The sequence below is a fragment of the Bos taurus genome, chromosome 15, assembly GCF_002263795.3.
Source record: "Bos taurus isolate L1 Dominette 01449 registration number 42190680 breed Hereford chromosome 15, ARS-UCD2.0, whole genome shotgun sequence".
In the NCBI taxonomy this organism is placed as follows: Eukaryota; Metazoa; Chordata; class Mammalia; order Artiodactyla; family Bovidae; genus Bos; species Bos taurus.
This window is the reverse complement of record NC_037342.1, coordinates 49,259,832-49,282,050: the sequence shown is the minus strand read 5'-3', so window position 1 is coordinate 49,282,050 and position 22,219 is coordinate 49,259,832. Positions and strand designations below refer to the sequence as shown.

The following is a 22,219-nucleotide window of genomic DNA, read 5'->3' as shown; positions in this document are numbered from 1 at the left end:
TTTTCTTTGTGAGTGAAATGAAAAGTCTAACATTCAATAGTTTAAATATATTTCTGTTAGCCAAAAAAATGATAATTTTTTTTCATTTTTTGGAGCAGAAGCATTATAATAGGTGTGTTCAGCAAGCAGACACTAAAAATATATTTTAAATTTGAATGTTTTATAGAATGGCTATAGTTAAATGCTATTTATATGACATACAGCAGATGATAATGTTCACATTTTCTTCTAAAATTTATTTCTATTAATTTTATTTTTCTTATCTACTTCAGGAAATATTAACTAAGTCTGATGTTCATATATCTTGCTTTATTTTTACTTGATATCCCTTTGGTCAAAGTGAATATGCTGAAGGAGAAGGGTAATTAGAAATTGCATTTAAACTAGGCAAAAGAAATAAGTCATGTGAAGATGTCTGTCATATGCTTGACATTTGAAATATAATTTTAAGTTAATGATACCTCTTTTGTTATATGAAATGTGGGCTCATGACAGGTGAAATCTTTCTCTCCAAGACTTTTTTAAAAATGCAAAACAACTAGTTCTTCTATATCCAATGATTGATTCATTTATTAATCAATTATGTATTCAATAATTATTAAGTGCATAATTTAACCAACCTAGTGTTCATTCTCACAAGTAGCAAGCTGTATGAGACACAGTTCCTACAGTAGATAGAGTAAGATCTGAGAAAACATATTACTTATTATTAAAACCAATATACATACTGAAAGTTATAAAGCATTCTTAAATCTTTTTTTCCTGCTTAATTTACTTGTCTTTGAAAAAGTGTAGACATGTGAATTAAGAAATTTCAATGAGAAGTATCAGTTTTTTATACAACTCTATGCATACATGAAACTAGATCATTTGAGTTATATGAAAAGAGTTTGTATGCTAAGAGTCCTGGATAAAAAGCTTTATATTTTGTTTCTTGCTATCACAAATGTAAGTGGTTATACCTTAGTGACTTAGAATTTTTACATTTGAATATTATATCCTAAATTATTCTTAGATACATTTAATCCAATGGATTATAAACCCTGACTTCACAAGACATTATCTCAGGGATTTCAAAAGGTTCTGAGTTGCAGCTTTCTGAAAGATTAAAATTATTTCTGAAAATTAAGTAAAAACAAACAGACTATGAAGGTTGACTGTTTCTATTCCTGGTGAAACTAAATTTCCTCAGAAAAGACTGAACATGTGTATAAAATTTTAAAATATGCTACTAATGCACCATGAAGATAGATAAAATGCTGTGAGCTGTAATAAGCTCTTATATCAACATATGATTTTTTCAATCTTTAATATAGGAAACTTCAGCAGATTTATAAACACACTTATGAGAAAGGTAATATAATAATTGTGGGCAAATACAGTATGTCAAGAAGCAAAAAAAAAAAAAGATTTAGACTACTCAGGGAAAATGTCATGGATGGGTAACCTTGAATCATGGTTAGGATTAGAAATGAGAGACAACAGATGGAAATGATTTCCAAAACTTCACTCCAACAATTTCATACTTAAAGGAGGTTTATGAAGCACATGCCAAGTCAGGCTTTATAATTCCAGTGGACATCAATTCTCTCCTTTAGATCAACGGTCAGTTCTATTTCTCTTTATAAAGTAATCTTTTATTGGTAACTCTGGTACCAACATGGAGTGTAGACATTCACTATGTATTTTCACACTTAAGGTTGATGCCATCATTGACTTGAGGACATGTCTACATCACAGAAGAACTGATTCTTAGGGGGAAAAGCAGGTGGAGGATTCCTTGGCGGATCTTCTTGGTCTTCACACTATAGATGACTGGGTTGAGCACAGGTGGAACTAGCAGGTAGATATGAGCCATGAAGATGTGGATGAGGGGGGATGAGTGTTTAGCAAAATGATGGGCAATAGAGAGCCCAATCATAGGCACATAAAGAATAAGTACAGCACAGATGTGGGATGCACATGTGTTGAGGGCCTTAAATCTCCCCTCCTGAGATGAAATGTTTAATACTGAGTGAAGGATGAAAACATAAGACACAAAAATACCCAGAGAGTCCATTCCCCACAGCAAAGTGATCAGAACTAACCCATAAATAACATTAAACTTAGTGTCAGCACAAGCAAGGCGGATCATGTCCTGATGTAGACAGTAAGAATGAGAAAGGACGTGAGAGTGGCAGAAGGGAAAGAAAGCCAGCTGGGCTAGAAGTGGAATCATGGCAAAGGCACTTCTAAGCAGGGCTACAATTCCAATTTTAGTGATAAGTGTAGGAGTGAGAATGGTGGCATATCTTAGTGGGTGGCAGATGGCCACATATCGGTCAAGGGCCATGGCCAAGAGCACAGATGATTCAGTGAAGGAGAAAGTGTGAATGAAAAACATTTGGACCACACAGGTATTGAACTGGATCTCCCTGGAAATGGACCACAGCACCCTGAAGAGTGATATCACTGTGGGCAAGGACATGCCCATGTCAGTGAGAGAAAGCATGGCCAAGAAGTAGTACATGGGCTCATGGAGCCTGGGGTCTGTCCAGACAACATGTAGGATAGTACAGTTACCCATGATTCCAATAAGGTAGAGGAGACAGAATGGGATGGAAATCCAGTGATGAAATTCCTCATATCCAGGGATACCTGTGAGATAGAAGGTGGAGGCCAGGATATTGCTGGAGTTTGCAGTTTCCATAGGGCTTACTGTTAAACCACAATACCAATTCACAATCACACTTCAGAGGGGGAACAAATGATAAGATCACCACCTGTGTCACAAAAACAAAACAAAACTTCAGTCTGTCCTATAATCTCTCCTAGATTCACCCTCACAGTTTTGCTTTGTTTTTCTTCGTTTCACTGCTGAGTGTCATCAATTACAGAAAACATTCAGTTTTATAACTATAAGGACTTTCCCTTCTCCTCAGATGAAGAACTATTAACAAGCTGTCTAAATATACACAATTTCCTTCTAAAGACACTGCCCCCAGAGCAGCACATACAAAACCATTGTAGATTATATTATTAATTTTATACTTTTCTTTAGAACAGTCTTGGCCAGAGTTACTGGTCTTATGTGCTATGCTGTGCTTAGGCGCTCAGTTATATCTGACTCTGGGACTGCATGGACTGTAGCCCTCCAGGCTCCTCTATCCACAGGGATTCTCCAGGCAAGAATAATAGAGTGGGTTACCATGCCAAAAGGGATCTTTCCAACCCAGGGATCAAACCCAAGTCCCCCACATAGCAGACAGATTCTTTACCATCTGAGCCATGAGGGAAGTCCACTGGTGTTATTTTAGCTGTGTAAAAAAAAAAAAAAAAAAATTGACTTTCTACAACACTCCAGTATTCTTGCCTGGAGAATCCTGCGGACAGAGGAGCCTGGCAGGCTACAGTCCATGGGGTCACAAGAGTCGGACATGACTTAAAGACTAAAGAGAGAGACAGAGACAATGGCTTTTATAAATGTCTTCATCTGAGCTTGATAGATTTTTCAGCAATACTTGAATATGCAAGGCATCATTACAGTATTCAGGCAAGATTTGGTCAGGATGGTTCTTATTCTTACTATACATAAGTTTGACCACATGATTGATACCCCAGGGATGGTATCCACATATGCATGCTAACTGGCTTTAGTCAGGTCCAACTTTTTGAGGCCCTATGGACTGGGACCAGGCAGGCTCCTCTGTCCATGGGATTTTCCAGGCAAGAATACTGGAGACAGTTGTCATTTCCTGCCCAGGGGATCTTCTTTACCCAGATATAGAACCCACCTCTCTTAAGTCTTCTGCATTGGCCGATGGATTCTTTATCACTAGTGCCACCTAGGGATTATATCTACATAGAGTCAACTCTAACATCAATATGTTCTGGGATGAGCATCCCCCTGAGGTAAATACAGGTTAAGATGATTTAGAAGAATATGTGGATTTTAAAACTTTTAATTATAAAATACATAATATATGGAATGTTAAGCAAACTATAATTGATTTTGAATCTGATTTAAAAGATTCTGAACATTCTTCCTCTTATGTTACAGAACTGATTAATCATTTAGAGACTAGTTTTTTTTTTTTTCCTGTAAAAAATTACAAAACAATAGTTATAGGGATTGTTGAGAGATTGGAAACTTATCCATCAAATCAAAAATAAGAGAAAACAACAACAACAACAAAAGTAAAATGCACAAAAAAGTGCCTACTGGCATCTGACCTTCACACCAAAACTTTTATGCTCAAATGAGAAAATATATCTTCCCCCACTAGATTCCAGGATTTCTTCGTGGTCAAGAAAGAAATCTCTGTATTAAGAAAGGTGAGCCACTTCTCAAAACCCACTTGCTCATCAACTGCCCAGCCTCCATGCTCACCAAAATATTGGTTTAAGAATTTAAAGTCTATGGGACAAATTACCTTCCACTGTAAACTAATAAATCAGCATCTTCTGTCTTGGAAAGTCTTCTTTGATGTTCTGGGAAATGAAATCCCCTCAGTCTCCTCTAGTTCCATGTAAATACCCTTGATTACAGAAGATATTCCCCAAATTGTTTAATAATTTTCTAAGAAATGCAAGATCCATAATCAAGACATCAGATAAGTAAATTCTAGAAACAAATTCAATCTTCCTGACTGTTCATATTACACTTAAGTTCTACCCACTTACTGTATGAACTGATATTTCTTATGGTCCTGCTATTTAACTTCTCAAATTCCTGTCTATCTCCTCACCTTCCTGTCTAAAATTGCACTGGCTATTACTTTCAATGCTCAGATTTTCCAATATTATCCCTTATCTTTGTTGATTCTTTTCCAATTTCTATTCTATAATCAAAATTTTAAAATCTGGTTTTTATCTCACTGCTTAGTCAATTCAGACCATTTTTTGTTCTTTTATAAATGTTCTCTCCCATTGACATGAAGTAGTAAACATGAAGTTTCATTGAAAACTGGAAGATACCTGATCTAGAGGTCATCTTTCATCATATCACTGACTTTTTTCTGAGGTTTTAAAGAGACAGAGATCTAACATCTCCCTTATGTAGAGTCTGTTTCTCTGGTTCTGCAATCACATTAACTTAAGTTATATTCTGGTTTCAAAGCTTACTCATTTTAATTTAGACAAAATGACTCTTTTTCCTCTGTACCAAAGTTGCCTCCTCTGTAAACTGAAGATACTAATAGTTTGATGGGATATGCTAAGGTGAAGGAGATATTGTGTGTGAAATACTTGGTACAGAGCCTTTTCTGTGATGATGATAGTGATGAAAATGAGAACAATGATGATGACATCAACAATGATGATGATAACAATAACAGCAACAACGACTGAAGTATAATGAGAGGAGGAAGACAAGGGGAGACTATTAATTACTCTCCTCTAGAGGAAACACCATGAGTAGCCGTCTTACAAGTGACCCAGATGCTCTGAGAAGTAGAAAATGAACTGTATCAGTTTAATCTCCTTTTCCTCCACTAAAATTTCAGTATAGCAAGAAATATGAATTGCTCCTTAGTATTTTTTTCTACCCAGAAATTCCTCTGATCATCATGATGAAACTACATATATACATTTCATTTTAATCAGTGCCAATATTGGGGGGTTGTAAGAAGAGTCCAAAATAGAATGAGAAATCTCACCAAGAGTAAGAATGAGATTTTGAGGACTTCAGTGACCTGGACCCTGGGTGAACTGGAATCTTCAGTGAACTGGAATATGAGCAGTCACATTAGCATTCTGTTATCACAACATAAATATTCATTACTTTCCATATTCACTAGTATCTGGTCCATCTATTATTTCACAGCCCCCATGTTTTAGCTCCCATTTGATGTGACAATCAAAAACCTCTTTGTCCTGATACTGCAATTTCAAATTCATTCACATAGCTTTTGGTATCTTTCACATCCCCAGAGAAGGAGGTCAGTGGAGTTAGGTAATAAATTTAAAAATCTGTAAGTTTTGAGGTTTAGAAAATAATTAATAGAGTGAGTGAAGTTGCTTAGTCATGTCCGACTCTTTGCGACCCCATGGACTGTAGCCTACCACGCTCCTCTGTCCATGGGATTTTCCAGGCAAGAGTACTGGAGTCGGTTGCCATTTCCTTCTCCAGAGGATCTTCCTGACCCAGGGATAGAACCTGGGTCTCCTGCATTGTAGGCAGACACTTTACTGTCTGAGCCACCAGGGAAGTTCTTAATTAAAAACTTTTTTTAATTTAAAGTTTTTAATTAATAGTTAATATGATGTTAAAAATCACTGATACATGGTATTAGAAGGGACCTGAAATGTTATCTGCTGTAATCCCACTCTTATTCTGGATTCGTCTTCTGTTATGTCTGGTAATATTCCTTTATGCTGTGTAAACAGTCATGTGCACTGACAGACAGGGGACTACTTGCCATGAAAGCCTAGGGTATATTCAGTTCAGTTCAGTCGTGTTTGACTCTTTGCAACCCCATGAATCGCAGCACGCCAGGCCTCCCTGTCCATCACCAACTCCGGGAGTTCACTCAGACTCAGGCAAGTTCTATCTGAAAAACCTATGTCTGGCTTGAATCCTCTGTCTATGGGTATGGACAATAAAGATCTGGAGAAAGTATGCACTCTAATAACCTGAGAACCTCTTCCTTCTCAAACCATTCCCCTGGTCCTTCTTCTCACACTTTGGGTGTCTGCCTGGCTCTCTTTGATCTCTCAAGCCCCCTCTGTATTTTCCTATTACCTCTCAGTTTTACTTCTCCCAATCCTCACCTAATGATAGAAGTTGCTCTTGTCATGAGTGACTGCTCTAATTCTCAAGGAAAGAAAGATGAGTTAATAAGTCTTCCTCCAGTCCTTAGGGATGTGAGTCTCCATGAGAAATTCAAGACTGCACCTGTAACCCTGTTTATGCCACCCTTGTAGTTTTTGGCCCTTTTCCAAATCCTCTGTTTTCCATTCCCTAAATCAGTCCTGAATATTCATTGGAAGAATTGATGCTGAAGCTGAAGCTCCAATACTTTGGCCACCTGATGTGAAAAACTGACTCATTGGAAAAGACTCTATGATAGGAAAGATTGAAGGCAGAAGGAGAAAGGGATGGTAGAGAATGAGATGGCTTGATGCCATTGCCAACTCGATGGACATGAATTTGAGCAAGTTCCAGGAGTTGCTGATGGTCAGGGAAGCCTGATGTGCACAGCCCATGGGGATGCAAAGAGTTGGACATGACTGAGCAACTAACACACACATAGCCTTCTTGCCTTTGCATTCCCAAGCTGCATTATCAGTGCAGTTCACTTGCTCAGTCGTGTCTGACTCTTTGTGATCCCTGGGACTGTAGCCTGCCAGGCTTCTCTGGCCATGGAATTCTATAGGCAAGAATACTGAAGTAGATTGTCATTCTCTTCTCCAGAGGAACTTCCCAACCCAGGAATAGAATCCTGGTATCATACATTGCAGGCAGATTCTTTACCATTTGAGCTACAGGCAAAGAAACATGAAGGTTATAGAGAGTCTCAAATATTGATCACCTCAATATCTGGAACAAATGTGGTAGTGCAACATGTGATGAAATAGTAGCTTGTATCCAGAATATGGCTGGCTAATAAAGATGTTGGGCTTCCCAGGTGGCTCAGTGGTAAAGAATCCACTGGCCAATACAGGAGATGCAGGTTTGATTTTTGGGTTGGAGAGATCCCCTGGAGTAGGGAACGACAAGCCACTTGTATTCTTGCCTGGAAAATTCCATGGACAGAGGAGCCTGGAGGGCCCCAGCACATAGAGTCACAAAGAGTCGGATAAAATGAGTCACTGACAGGCACGCATGCATGTGATAAAGAATGTTAGCTATGGAGTAGCCAATGAAAAGGACTTATTAAGGACTTAAACTGTTGAGGGACATAGAATCTACAACTTAAAGGCTGGGAATGACTCTAGTTCAGTTCTGTTACCAATACTAGATAAAAATGAAACACTTATGTGAGTCACCTCCCTCAAAACTATTACAATACAAAATATGTGAGAAATGTCTATTAACTTCCACTCAATTTTGCTGTACTCTTAAAATTACAATAAAAAATAAAGTGTATTTGAAAGATCATAAACAATAAAGTCAATGCGATCACTCAAGTCTTGATTCTCTGAAGTGGTACTGACTTCACTGTGTCATTGAGCTCTTCCTGCTGAATAGATTATATACATTGGATCAGACTATGAAGAGAAGCTTTCACTCAATGAATAAGGTTTCCTATGTCTGTCAACAATATTGACTTCTAAATGTCTATTGGTAATTATACCATGCAGCAGGGTTGGCATGTGGACTACTCAGGGTGAATAAAACTGTGTCCACCAACAATACTGAATTTTAAATGCTTAGTACAGGAACTCTTTTAAAAATGTGTTCTACTTTTAATCTTTGCAATTCTGGTCTTGAGACTGGTAATATTGGTTTAATTATAAGTCTTAACACTATCACTGATTCACTCAACTAAGATATTGTAGATTGCACTAAGCCAGTAATCTTCCAGTATTTAAGATACTCATTGAGAACTGACTCTCTCAGGAATTGAAAATAGAAGTAATTATGTCAATAGAAGCAATAGCTTTCATAATGAAAAATTACTTATTAAGAAATTCACCATCTACTAATAGTCCATGAAAATACTGGCATCACTAGAAACCCTTTGCAACTCCAAATTAACACAGCTCTTTTTTAAATTACCAGAAAACAATTTGAATTTACCTGATTTCATTGGCACCAGATGCCTTATACTTTTCCTATACTTACTTTTTAAATATGAACTTAAATCACTTTGACATCATCTAAGCTTGATATGATCAAAGATCCCAAATTCAGAGGATTATTAGTTGGCGCAACCATATTACTTTATCATGAGGTCTATATATTTCTCATGTATAAAATAGAGGGAAATAAACAATTTCAACCTCTCATTGCTGAATTCTTTGGCAACCTAGGTGTAAGCTCCATTATGGATGATTCATTCTGATGATGAGAAGGTAATGGACAAATGTTCACATTAACAAGTATATAGAGAGCACTACCTAGACCACAAAGCCCAAGAGTAGATACAACTATGAAAGGAAGACTGGTTGCTCTGACTACAGGAAGAAGGGCATCCTTAAGCTCTTTTCCAGATCTGCTATGTTCTGTCTCCTCACGACAGTGAGCTGCCTCAACAAGCCACTTTGCCCTCTGACTTCTGGTTTGATTTGATCAACAACGGAAATGGTGCAAAACAGGAATACAGAAAAACATACAGCTGGAGGGTTTACTCCCTTGATTCCACACTGACCCCCACTGTGGCTTCCTCATGGTGGCTGCATCTCTCTACAGAAAGGGAAAACTCATGCTGAGTGTCCTTCTCTATATCCTTCCTGTCCCTTCCATATTTTGGTAAATACCTTTCTTTTTTCTTGACACTTTAGGACTAGTGTTGGCAGCAAATTACCTTCTGTAATACTATAATACATACATCATCTATATATTTATAAGACATACAAATAAATATTTCTTTTTAGTTTTCATAAATCCTGCACACATATTTTCAATAACCCCCTGATGCCTTTATCAAAGTCTTTATGCAGTTTGAGAATGACTTTTCTTCCCCTGCTTCTGCTGCTAAGTCGCTTCAGTCATGTCCGACTCTGTGTGACCCCATAGACGGCAGCCCACCAGGCTCCCCGTCCCTGCGATTCTCCAGGCAAGAACATTGGAGTGGGTTGCCATTTCCTTCTCCAATGCATGAAAGTGAAAAGTGAAAGTGAAGTCGTTCAGTCATGTCTGACTCCTAGCGACCCCATGGACTGCAGCCTACCAGGCTCCTCTGTCCATGGGATTTTCCAGGCAAGAGTACTGGAGTGGGGTGCCATTGCCTTCTCTGTTTCTTCCCCTAATAGAACCTTAATTAATATAAAGGAGAAATTTCTACCTTATATACATTTGTACACCTTCTGTCAATTTCTATCTCTGTCTCTGGTTTATCATCATGACTATCCACAAGCTTCTTATATAGTCAAGATTTAATATGTGCAATTATCATTTTTTAATAAGAAGCTTAATGTTCATTTCTTGGTTAATCAGACCAAAAAGTTGCTTTTTCTTCCAAAATGGGGGGGGGGGGATTCAACTCAAGAACATCAGTTTCCCAAGTGTAAGAGAGAAAGCTTCAGGTAAATCTTTGCATATTTAGTTTTTCTACATATAACAAGGAGAAAAAACTGTGACTAATGAAGAGTAAGTAGAGGACAGAGTGCAAGTAAGCCTAGATATGAAGGAGAAAAGAAGACTCTTTTAGAAAGGGATGTTAAACAAATTCCTTAATAGGCAAAGAAAATATGACAGGTTTGCCCTGGAGCTCAGCCTGCACATAGTTAGGATGAAGAAATAATGCTACCATCATGTGTAAATCTTAATAGCACTTTAAAAAAATTCTTTTCGGTATTCTCCAGTGTTCAGTGACTCATTTTGATAAAAAAAAATCTGTCTTCTTATCTGATTTAATTTTAAGGTATATTTTGGCAGAATTTTTTCTGTCTTCAATTCATTTGGAACTGCAGAGTTTGTTGTCTATTGTAATTCTTCTTCCTGAGTTTACGTTACTTTTTAAAAGAATTTTTGAAAACTATGGTTCTGTATAGTTTGATTTTTAAAGTTACTTTCTGTATTTTTCTGCTTTTCAATTATCTAGCCATTGTTGTTCAGTCTCACAGTTGTGTTCGACTCTTTTTGACCCCATGGGCTGCAGGCTTCCCTGGCCTTTACTATCTCTTCGAATTTGCTCAAACTCATGTCCATTGAGTTGGTGATGCCATCCAACCATGTCATCTTTTGTCACCCCCTTCTCCTCCTATCTTCAATTTTTCCCAGCATGAGGGTCTATTCTAATGAGTCAGTTTTTTTGCATCAGGTGGCCAAAAGTATTGGAGCTACAGCTTCAGCATCAGTTCTTCCAATGAATATTCCAGCCATACCCTTGCATAAAATATTTAATTATTATTTTTGCTTCCCATAATTTAACAAAGCAGGGGTGTTGGGGTGATTTAAAATAGTGTTTGTACAAAAATTATTAGTTAGCATTCTCTTTAAAATTCTCCAATTGTCTGGATCCATTTTGATTCTTTCATTAAAATGTGTACTTTAAGCTTAGCTGTTGAAAATGTCTTTCTTCTTATTTTCTAGGGAATTGTGAGAGACAGCAAAGGGTGGTGGGCAGTTACAATTAATGGTGATCTGGAGGGAATCTTTCTTGCTTTATTTTTGTTCAAGGTTCTGCAAATGTTAGTTCAGTTCAGTTCAGTTGCTCAGTTGTGTCCGACTCTTTGCGACCCCATGAACCACAGCACGCCAGGCCTCCCTGTCCATCACCAATGCCCGGAGTCCACCCAAACCCATGTCTATCGAGTTGGTGATGCCATCCAACCATTTCATCCTCTGTCGTCCCTTTCTCCTCCTGCCCTCAATCTTTCCCAGCATCAGGGTATTTTCCAATGAGTCAGCTCTTCACATCAGGGGGCCAAAGTACTGGAGTTTCAGCTTCAACATCAGTCCTTCCAATGAACACCCAAGACTGATTTCTTTAGAATGGACTGGTTGGATCTCCTTGCAGGCTGAGGGACTCTCAAGACTCTTCTCCAACACCACAATTCAAAAGCATCAATTCTTCTGTGCTCAGCTTTCTTTATATTCCAACTTTCATATCCATACATGACTACTGGAAAAACCATAGGCTTGAGTTAGACTGAACTTTGATGACAAAGTAATGTCTCTGCTTTTTAATATGCTGTCTAGGTTGGTCATAACATTCCTTCCAAGGAGTAAGTGTTTTTTAATTTCATGGTTGCAATCACCATATGATTGCAGTGGTTTTGGAGCCCCCCCAAAATAAAGTCTGACACTGTTTCCACCGTTTCCCCATCTATTTCCCATGAAGTGATGGGACCAGATGCCACGATCTTAGTTTTCTGAATGTTGAGCTTCAGGCCACCATTTTCACTCTCATCTTTCACTTTCATCAAGAGGCTCTTTAGTTCTTCTTCACTTTCTGCCATAAGGGTGGTGTCATCTGCATATCTGAGGTTACTGATATTTCTCTCGGCAATCTTGATTCCAGTTTGTGCTTCCTCCAGCCCAGTGTTTATCGTGATGTACTCTACATATAAGTTAAATAAGCAGGGTGACAATATACAGCCTTGATGTACTCCTTTTCTTATTTGGAACCAGTCTGCACATGTTCAGTTCAGTCAGTCACTCAGTCGTGCCTGACTCTTTGCGACCCCATGAATCGCAGCACCCCAGGCCTCCCTGTCCATCACCAACTCCCGGAGTTCACTCAGATTCACGTCCATTGAGTCATTGATGGCCATCCAGCCATCTCATCCTCTGTTGTCCCCTTCTCCTCCTGCCCCCAATCCCTCCCAGCATCAGAGTCTTTTCCAATGAGTCAACTCTTCACGTGAGGTGGCCAAAGTACTGGACTTTCAGCTTTAGCATCATTCCTTCCAAAGAAATCCCAGGGACGATCTCCTTCAGGATGGACTGGTTGGATCTCCTTGCAGTCCAAGGGACTCTCAAGAGTCTTCTGCAACACCACAGTTCAAAAGCATCAATTCTTTGGCGCTCGGCCTTCTTCACAGTCCAAATCTCACATCCATACATGACCACAGGAAAAACCATAGCCTTGACTAGACAAACCTTTGTTGGCAAAGTAGTGTCTCTGCTTTTGAATATGCTATCTAGGTTGGTCATAACTTTCCTTCCAAGGAGTAAGCAACTTTTAATTTCATGGCTGCAGTCACCATCTGCAGTGATTTTGGAGCCCCCCCAAAATAAAATCTGATACTGTTTCCACTGTTTCCCCATCTATTTCCCATGAAGTGATGGGACCAGATGCCCTGATCTTCGTTTTCTGAATGTTGAGCTTTAAGCCAACTTTTTCACTCTCCTCTTTCACTTTCATCATGAGGCTTTTCAGTTCCTCTTCCCTTTCTGCCATAAGGGTGGTGTCATCTACATATCTGAGGTTATTGATATTTCTCCCCACAATCTTGATTCCAGCTTGTGTTTCTTCTAGTCGAGCGTTTCTCGTGATGTACTCTTCATATAATTAAATAAGCAGGGTAACAATATACAGCCTTGATGTACTCCTTTTCCTATTTGGAACCAGTCTGTTGTTCCATGTCCAGTTCTAACTGTTGCTTCCTGACCTGTATACAAATTTCTCAAGAGGCAGATCAGGTGGTATTAGACTTAATAGAAGTGTACATTAACCAAAGGATTTTTACTTTTTTTCTACCCCATTTCATGAGTAGAGAGTCCCTTTTGTGTGAAGTCTGTATTTGTCTTGTGAGTTTTCTCCACTGATGAAAAGTATGTATATGCATTTACTGTCTAGCTTTTTTTCTGACAATCATTTGAGTAGATGTAAAGGAGATAAATGCAATATTTTCATTTATCCCATCTCTAAAATAAAACATTCATTTGATTATTATGTGAATTAAAATATGGAGAATGAAGTCTAATTTGCCTCAATGGAAACAAAATGTACCTAGCTATCAACACCTACTCTACTCTATATTATCTCTTTTTCCTTTGAATAGTTAACTTGTCTATCTTAGTTTTAACATGGAAACTTGATTTTATCTTAAAATCTAAATGGAAAATATCACCATAAAATAGCCGAATGAAATAAATTCCCTCTTACTAAATCTCCTGACACAAAGATTTTGAGATGATATAAAGCAAGGAAGTACTGATAGAAATAAGTACAATTATTTTTCTTGAGGTGACATGTAGAAATTATTGACTATCATGGAACTATAAGTACAAAATGTGTCTAAGAATTTCTGACAGGTTATCTTCAGGATGAAGAAAATGAATGTAAAGGTTGAAAGGGGATCATATATCTTCTAAGTGTGAGCAAACCTGATCGTTTTGGATAATAATATCCCTAAGAAGCCTTCAGAGAAGGCAATGGCACCCCACTCCAGTACTCTTGCCTGGAAAATTCCATGGATGGAGGAGCCTGGAAGGCTGCAGTCCATGGGGTAGCTGATGGTTGGACATGACTGAGGGACTTCACTTTAACTTTTCACTTTCATGCATTGGAGAAGGAAAAGGCAACCCACTCTTGTGTTCTTGCCTAGAGAACCCCAGGGACGGGGGAGCCTGGTGGGCTGCCGTCTATGGGGTCAAACAGAGTCAGACACGACTGAAGCGACTTAGCAGCAGCAGCAGCAGCAGGAAACCTTGGCGAATCTGTTTTTTCTTGATGCTATAAATAATTGGGTTGAGAACTAGTAGAACTAACAGGTAAATATCTGCCATGGTAATATGAATAATGGGAGAGAAATGTTTTACAAAACGATGCACTAAGGACAACCCTATCATTGGCACATATAGAATGAGCACAGCACAAATATGGGAGACACATGTACTGTGGGCTTTGAGTTTCCCTCCCTGGGATGCAATGTGCAACACAGAGCAGAGGATGAGAGCAAGATAAAAAGATTCCTAGAGAATCTACACCCCAATAAAATGCAACAACAAACAAGCCATACAAAACATTGAATGAGATGTCAGAACAGGCCAATTGGATGACATCTTGATGTTAGCAGAAGGAGTGGGAGAGAACATGGGAGTGACAGAAAGAAAATGTGGGGATATGAACAAGAACAACAGGGAGGACAGTGGAGCATCTGATTATGATGAAGACCCCTATGTAGACAATGTGTTGTGGGGTAAGTTTGCTGGAATACCTCAAAGGATCGAAGATGGCAACATAGCGGTCGAAAGCCATGGCTAGGAGCACAACTTATTCCATTAGAGAAAAAGTGTGAATAAAATGCATCTGGGCTTCACAAGTACTCATCTCAATCTCCTTAGCATCAAACCTTAGCATCAAAGAAGGTTCTCAGTACTGTGGGCAGGGTGGAGATGGACATGCCCATGTCTGTGAGGGACAGCATGGCCAGGAAGTAGTACATGGGCTCATGGAGACTCTTGTCAGTGTGGATGATGTGAAGAACTGTACAGTTGCCCACTATTCCAATCAGATAGAACACACAAAAGGGGATGGAAATAAAGTGTTGAACATCCTTGCAGCCAGGAATCCCAGAGAGGTAGAATGAAGCCAACTGTTCAATACTTGAATTACAGCTTGTCATGAGACTGTCGCACGGAGCCATTTTTCTACCACAAAAATGTGAACTCCTAAAAGGAATAACACAACCCTAAAGCATTCATTTTCTCTGACAAGGATACTAGGTGGAAACATTTTATAATGTATGACAGAAAAAGTTAAAGCAATGAATGCATGGATTTATTTTAACCAATAGATAAAGCCCACAGGAATAATGAAGTAACATTATAAGATATGAACTGTCCAGCAAGTGTGCGTAGTTGAAAGAGGCACACAGACTGGCCCTCAAACTGGTTTAAATGGGAATCAGATTCAAAATCATCAAGGGTAAATAGGATTGACCTAATTTACAGTCTCAGAGAAGGCAATGGCACCCCACTCCAGTACTCTTGCCTGGAAAATCCCATGGACAGAGGAGCCTGGAAGTGTGCAGTCCACAGTGTCACTGAGGGTCGGACGCGACTGAGTGACTTCACTTTCACTTTTCACTTTCAGGCATTGGAGAAGGAAATGGCAACCCACTCCAGTGTTCTTGCCTGGAGAATCTCAGGGATGGGGGAGCCTGGTGGGCTGTCACCCATGGGGTGGCACAGAGTCGGACACGACTGAAGCGATTTAGCAGCAGCAGCAGCAATTTACAGTCTAGAGTATTTGGAATTTGGTTTCTCTTTCATATTCTCTACCAAGTTTTCTTTATGTACTTACCCTGAAATGATCACTCAGGTGGTAATGTATCTGCCTGCAGTGTAGGAGATCCTGGTTCAATCCCTGGGTCAGGATGTCAGGAAAATCCCTTGGAGAACGGAATGGCAACCACTCCAGTATTCTTGCCTGGAGAATTCCATGGACAGAGGTACAGTCCATTGGGTTGCAAAGACTAACAGTAATACCCTGCAATGAAGCAAGAGTTTTATTTAAGTGAATTTCCATTATTTGTTCCACTGATAATAATTGATATGAGAGTTATGTCAGTTTGTTGATCGATCCCTTTTATTGTCATTGGAATTCACAAGTTTTCTGATGTTGCCATCTATGGACATGGTCTTTGGCCATCTCTGAAAACTATAAGAAAAATATCAACCATCACAGTCTCATCATCCCTAGATATTAGAATGAAATTAACTCACCCACAGACTGCGATTCAGTGGTCCACTATAATTGCAATAACATAGTTCATTCTCTTGATGTTTTTGTTTTGCTCCTCTGCTCATTGTTTTATGTACCTCATTGAAAAAGATAACAAGCCTTGTCCCACAATATTGTACAGACAATTAAATTATTAAAAATGCTTACCACAGTCCCCCTTCATTTTGAATTTTTACATTTTGATAATCATATTTGTACCATAAAGTATCTCAGTGATGTGAACAGAAAGAAATATTATAGATATGTAAGTGGAGGCTTAGAGACTCGAATGGTTTGCCCAATACTCCATAAGTACAATAATAGCTTTAATGGATATCAGTTTTAGGGTTCTGCTCATGTGGATGGTGATTTCCCAGAACAGTGGCTAACCCATCTACATGGTTGCTGCAGTTATGTGACTAGCTTGGTCAATGTTTGAAGATTCAGTCATATGCCTTACATCATGTGCTATTCCTAATGCCACAATGATATTAAAATAAACAACAACAACAAAAAATCAGTTCCCTTAGACATTTAAACACATCAGTACTTAACTAGTCTATATGTTTACTGCCAGGCTGTCTGTCACAACAGCCATATAGCATCTTAGGTATATTACCAAATCCCCTGAAATTTAATCATCTGGGCTTTTTTCTGCATGATTCAATGACTCTTTCATGAGTAGTTCAGTTCAGTCATTCAATCGCGTCCGACTCTTTGTGACCTCATGGACTGCAGTGTGTCAGGCTTCCCTGTCCATCACCAACTTCTGGAGCCTACTCAGACTCATGTCCATTGAATTGGTGATGCCATCTGACCATCTCATGCTCTGTCGTCCCCTTCTCCTCCTGCCTTCAATCTGTCCCAGCATCAGGGTCTTTTCCAAAGAGTCAGTTCTTCACATCAGGAGGCCAATGTATTGGAGTTTCAGCTTCAGCATTAGTCCTTCCAATGGATACTCAGGATGATCTCCTTTAGGATGGACTGGTTGGATCTCCTTGCTGTCCAAGGGACTCTGAAGAGTCTTCTCCAACACCGCAGTTCAAAAGCATCAATTCTTTGGTGCTCAGCTTTCTTTATAGTCCAACTCTCACTTACATATATGACTACTGGAAAAAAACACAACTTTGACTAGATAGACCTTTGTTGGCAAAGTAATGTCTCTTGTTTTTGATATGCTGTCTAGTTTGGTCATCACTTTTCTTCCAAGGAACAAGTGTCTTTTAATTTCATGAGTAGAGATCTCTCTTATTAACACAGATCTTTTCATAGCTTAAGAAAAACAGACACTATTATTCAATTCCTTAAGTTTTATTCATGAAAAATATTCAGGTCCTATTATCTAACAGAACTTTTAGAATCTTAAAATGATTTGTGTATTTATTATCTTTTTTAAACCACTAAATATTTATATAAGATCAACATGCATTGTCCTTTGTTATTCAAATCCACTAACATGTCTTGTTTTGATGTGCAAAATATTTTAACTTATTCACTTTTGCTGTTTACCACTGTCATGATTTCTCTTCTAAACTATTTTATTAGCCACTTATCTCATCTAATACTTTCCACTTTTGTGTCATTCCCCTCAAACCAAATCTCCTTAGAGCAGTGAATTTTTAAAGACATAAACAAGTTAGTTCATTTCTGTGTTTAAAATATGTTAAATGACCTACTGATCTCTGAATGAAAGGGAAGCCATTTCAGTACTTATAAGGTCCTTTTTCCCTGTGTATGGAAAAAGAGAGGTGGATTATACACGTGATTTTTCCCTTGCTCCCTTCCCTGTCCATCTTTGTGCTCTCATTCTCAAATCCCCTAGATTGCCTCTTACACATTTTACTACTTCTGACCTCGTTGCCACTCCTGTTCACTAAACTGCAGACCTTCTTTCCTTTTTTCAATTTGTATAATCAAGTTTCTTTCCTCACCACTCTATCCAAATACCCTTTTCCAAAGTATTTAAAATAACAAAACACATTTCATCTCATATTATTGCATCACATGATATATTTTTTCCCTGCAAAATTCACTATTTTTTCACTTCATTCAAATTCTCTATCTCCAACTATCCAAAGCCAATCTTTTACTTTTGACCCACAGTTTCTTCCCTTCTTTCCACTGAGAAATTGAGAGTGCTTTTCCCTCCCAGATCTGCCCTCCTCCCCCATAATCGACTTACTCCTATCTGTAGGCCACTTGTGTTTCTCTGTCACTTGATTAACTTTCGCCACTTTGCTTTCTTGCTCATAGTTAAAGTGCTCAATTTGGAAATAGTGTTTTCTAAGGAGTATAGAATGTTTCCAGCTTATACATCTGTGATAAAAGAAGCTCATCATTTTTCCTGGTTTTATTGGTCTCTGGAAGCCTGAGGAAATCACAGACACTAGTGGTACATTAAGGAGTAGGGAGCTGTGAGCCTAAGGGAGGGATGTTGTTCAGGATGAGACAGCAGGAATTTTCACAGGAGCAGAGAAAGCCTAAGGGAGCAACAAGTGGACAAATGCAAGTAAACTCTGACTCTACCTCTAATGGCTGCTGAGTTTAGATACACAATGAGAGGTTGGAGGGTTCCAACTGAAAAACTCTTTGGTGGAAAAAAAGAACTATGAATACTAAAACTACACAATAAAATAAAGGGACTTCAGAACTAAAATAGATATTAGTTCTGGAGAGGTGCTCGAGATTACCCAGGTCCTAGAGAATACGCAGACCATATGGGATCTTCCCTAGATGTACGGGTGAGTCACAAATAGATAAGTTTTCAGAGAGACTAACATAGGTGAAAATAACCTCAAATTCTGATTTTATTAAAGAGATATGAGATTATCAGTGCCAATAACCATCTATCAGAAGTGTATACCTATCCTGCAAACTTATATAATATCATATGACATTATCCTAGACTTAAATTATTTCTAGTTTATTTTTACACAAAATATTTGGCCATAGCATAACCAAGCAGAAAAAGAAACAAGTATATGTGTTATAATATTAATATTAAAAATAATAATAATAAAAAGATAAACATAGAGGATCCAAAAATAAAAAAAAATTAGATAGGCTTTAAAATAATTAAATCACAAGCATGGAAATTGAAACTGTAATCAGAAATCTTCCAGAAAACAAAAGCCCAGGTTCAGATGGCTTCACAGCTGAATTCTACCAAAAATTTAGAGAAGAACTAACACCTATCCTACTCCAACTCTTCCAGAAAATTGCAGAGGAAGGTAAACTTACAAACTCATTCTATGAGGCCACCATCACCCTAATACCAAAACCTGACAAAGATCCCACATAAAAGGAAAACTACAGGCCAATATCACTGATGAACATAGATGCAAAAAATCCTTAACAAAATTCTAGCAATCAGAATCCAACAACACATTAAAAAGGTCATACACCATGACCAAGTGGGCTTTATCTCAGGGATGCAAGGATTCTTCAATATCCACAAATCAATCAATGTAATATACCACATTAACAAATTGAAAAATGAAAGCCAGATGATTATCTCAATAGATTCAGAGAAAGCCTTTGACAAAATTCAACATCCATTTATGATAAAAACCCTCCAGAATGCAGGAATAGAAGGAACATACCTCAACATAATAAAAGCTATATATGACAAACCCACAGCAAACATTATCCTCAATGGTGAAAATTTGAAAGCATTTCCCCTAAAGTCAGGGACAAGACAAGGGTGCCCACTCTCATCACTACTATTCAACATAGTTTTGGAAGTTTTGGCCACAGCAATCAGAGCAGAAAAAGAAATAAAAGGAATCCAAATTGGAAAAGAAGAAGTAAAACTGTCACTGTTTGCAGATGACATGATCCTCTACATAGAAAACCCTAAAGACTCCATCAGAAAATTACTAGAGCTAATCAATGAATATAGTAAAGTTTCAGGATATAAAATCAATACACAGAACTCCCTTGAGTTCCTATACACTAACAATGAGAAAACAGAAAGATAAATTAAGGAAACAATTCCATTCACCATTGCAACGAAAAGAATAAAGTACTTGGAATATATCTACCTAAAGAAACAAAAGACCTATATATAGAAAACTATAAAACACTGGTGAAAGAAATCAAAGAGGACACTAATAGATGGAGAAATATACCATTTTCATGGATTGGAAAAATCAATATAATGAAAATGAGTATACTACCCAAAGCAATCTATAGATCCAATGCAATCCCTATCAAGTTACCAACAGTATTTTTCACAGAGCTAGAACAAATAATTTCACAATTTGTATGGAAAAAAAAAAAAACTCAAATAGCAAAAGCAATCTTGAGAAAGAAGAATGGAACTGGAGGAATCAACCTGCCTGACTTCAGGCTCTACTACAAAGCCACAGACATCAAGACATTATGGGACTTACACATAGACAGAAATATAGATCAATGGAACAAAATAGAAAGCCCAGAGATAAATCCATGCACCTATGGACACCTCATCTTTGACAAAGGAGGCAAGAATATACAATGGAGAAAAGACACTCTCTTTAACAAGTGGTGCTGGGAAAACTGGTCCACCACTTGTAAAAGAATGAAACTAGAACACTTTCTAACATCATACACAAAAATAAACTCAAAATGGATTAAAGATCTAAACAAAAACCAGAAACTATAAAACTCCCAGAGGAGAACATAGGCAAAACACTCTCTGATGTAAATCAGAGCAGGATCCTCTATGTCCCACCTCCAAGAATATTGAAAATAAAAGCAAAAATAAACAAATGAGACCTAATTAAACTTAAAAGCTTTTGCACAACAAGGAAACTATAAGCAAGGTGAAAAGACAGCCTTCAGAATGGGAGAAAATAATAGCAAATGAAGCAACTGACAATCTCAAAAATGTACAAGCAACTCTTGCAGCTCAATTCCAGAAAAATAAACACCCAATCAAAAAATGGGCCAAATAACTAAACAGACATTTCTCCAAAGAGGACATACAGATGGCTAACAAACACATGAAAAGATGCTCAACATCACTCATTATCAGAGAAATGCAAATCTAAAACAGCAATAAGGTACCATTTCACGCCAGTCAGAATGGCTGCTATCCAAAAGTCTACAAGCAATCAATGCTGGAGAGGGTGTGGAGGAATGGGAACCCTCTTACACTGTTGGTGGGAATGCAAACTAGTACAGCCACTAGGGAGAACAGTGTGGAGATTCCTTAAAAAACTGAAAATAGAACTGCCATATGACCCAGAAATCCCACTGCTGGGCATACACACTGAGGAAACCAGAATTGAAAGAGACACGTGTACCCCAATGTTCATCACAGCACTGTTTACAATAGCCAGGACATGGAAGCAACTTAGATGTCCAACAGCAGACGAATGGATAAGAGAGCTGTGGTTCTAATGAAGTGGATGAAACTGGAGTCTATTTTACAGAGTGAAGTAAACCAGAAAGAAAAACACCAATACAGTATACTAATGTATATATATATATGGAATTTAGAATGATGGTAACAATAACCATCAGGAGTACTTCAAGGCTGTATATTGTCACCATGCTTATTTAACTTCTATGCAGAGTACATCATAAGAAACGCTGGGCTGGAAGAAGCACACGATGAAATCAAGATTGCCGGGAGAAATATCAATAACCTCAGATATGCACATTACACTACCCTTATGGCAGAAAGTGAAGAGGAACTAAAAAGCCTCTTGATGAAAGTAAAAGAGGAGAGTGAAAAAGGTGGCTTAAAGCTCAACATTCAGAAAACGAAGATCATGGCATCTGGTCCCATCACTTCATGGCAAATATTTAGGGAAACAGTGGAAATAGTGTCATACTTTATTTTTGGGGGCTCCAAAATCAGTGCAGATGGTGATTGCAGCCATGAAATTAAAAGACACTTACTCCTTGGAAGGAAAGTTATGACCAACCTAGATAGCATATTCAAGAGCAGAGACATTACTTTGCCAACA

General features: G+C 38.1%; 1 protein-coding gene and 1 pseudogene across 1 annotated transcript; both read right to left on the bottom strand.

The window, feature by feature from the left end:
• Window positions 1–1,729: 1,729 nt before the first annotated feature.
• On the bottom strand, window positions 1,730–2,689 carry OR51L16 (olfactory receptor family 51 subfamily L member 16). The gene has a single exon (NM_001390367.1). It carries the CDS (start codon window positions 2,687–2,689, stop codon window positions 1,730–1,732), a length of 960 nt encoding a protein of 319 aa, NP_001377296.1.
• Window positions 14,198–15,183, bottom strand: OR51L21P (olfactory receptor family 51 subfamily L member 21, pseudogene; annotated as a pseudogene).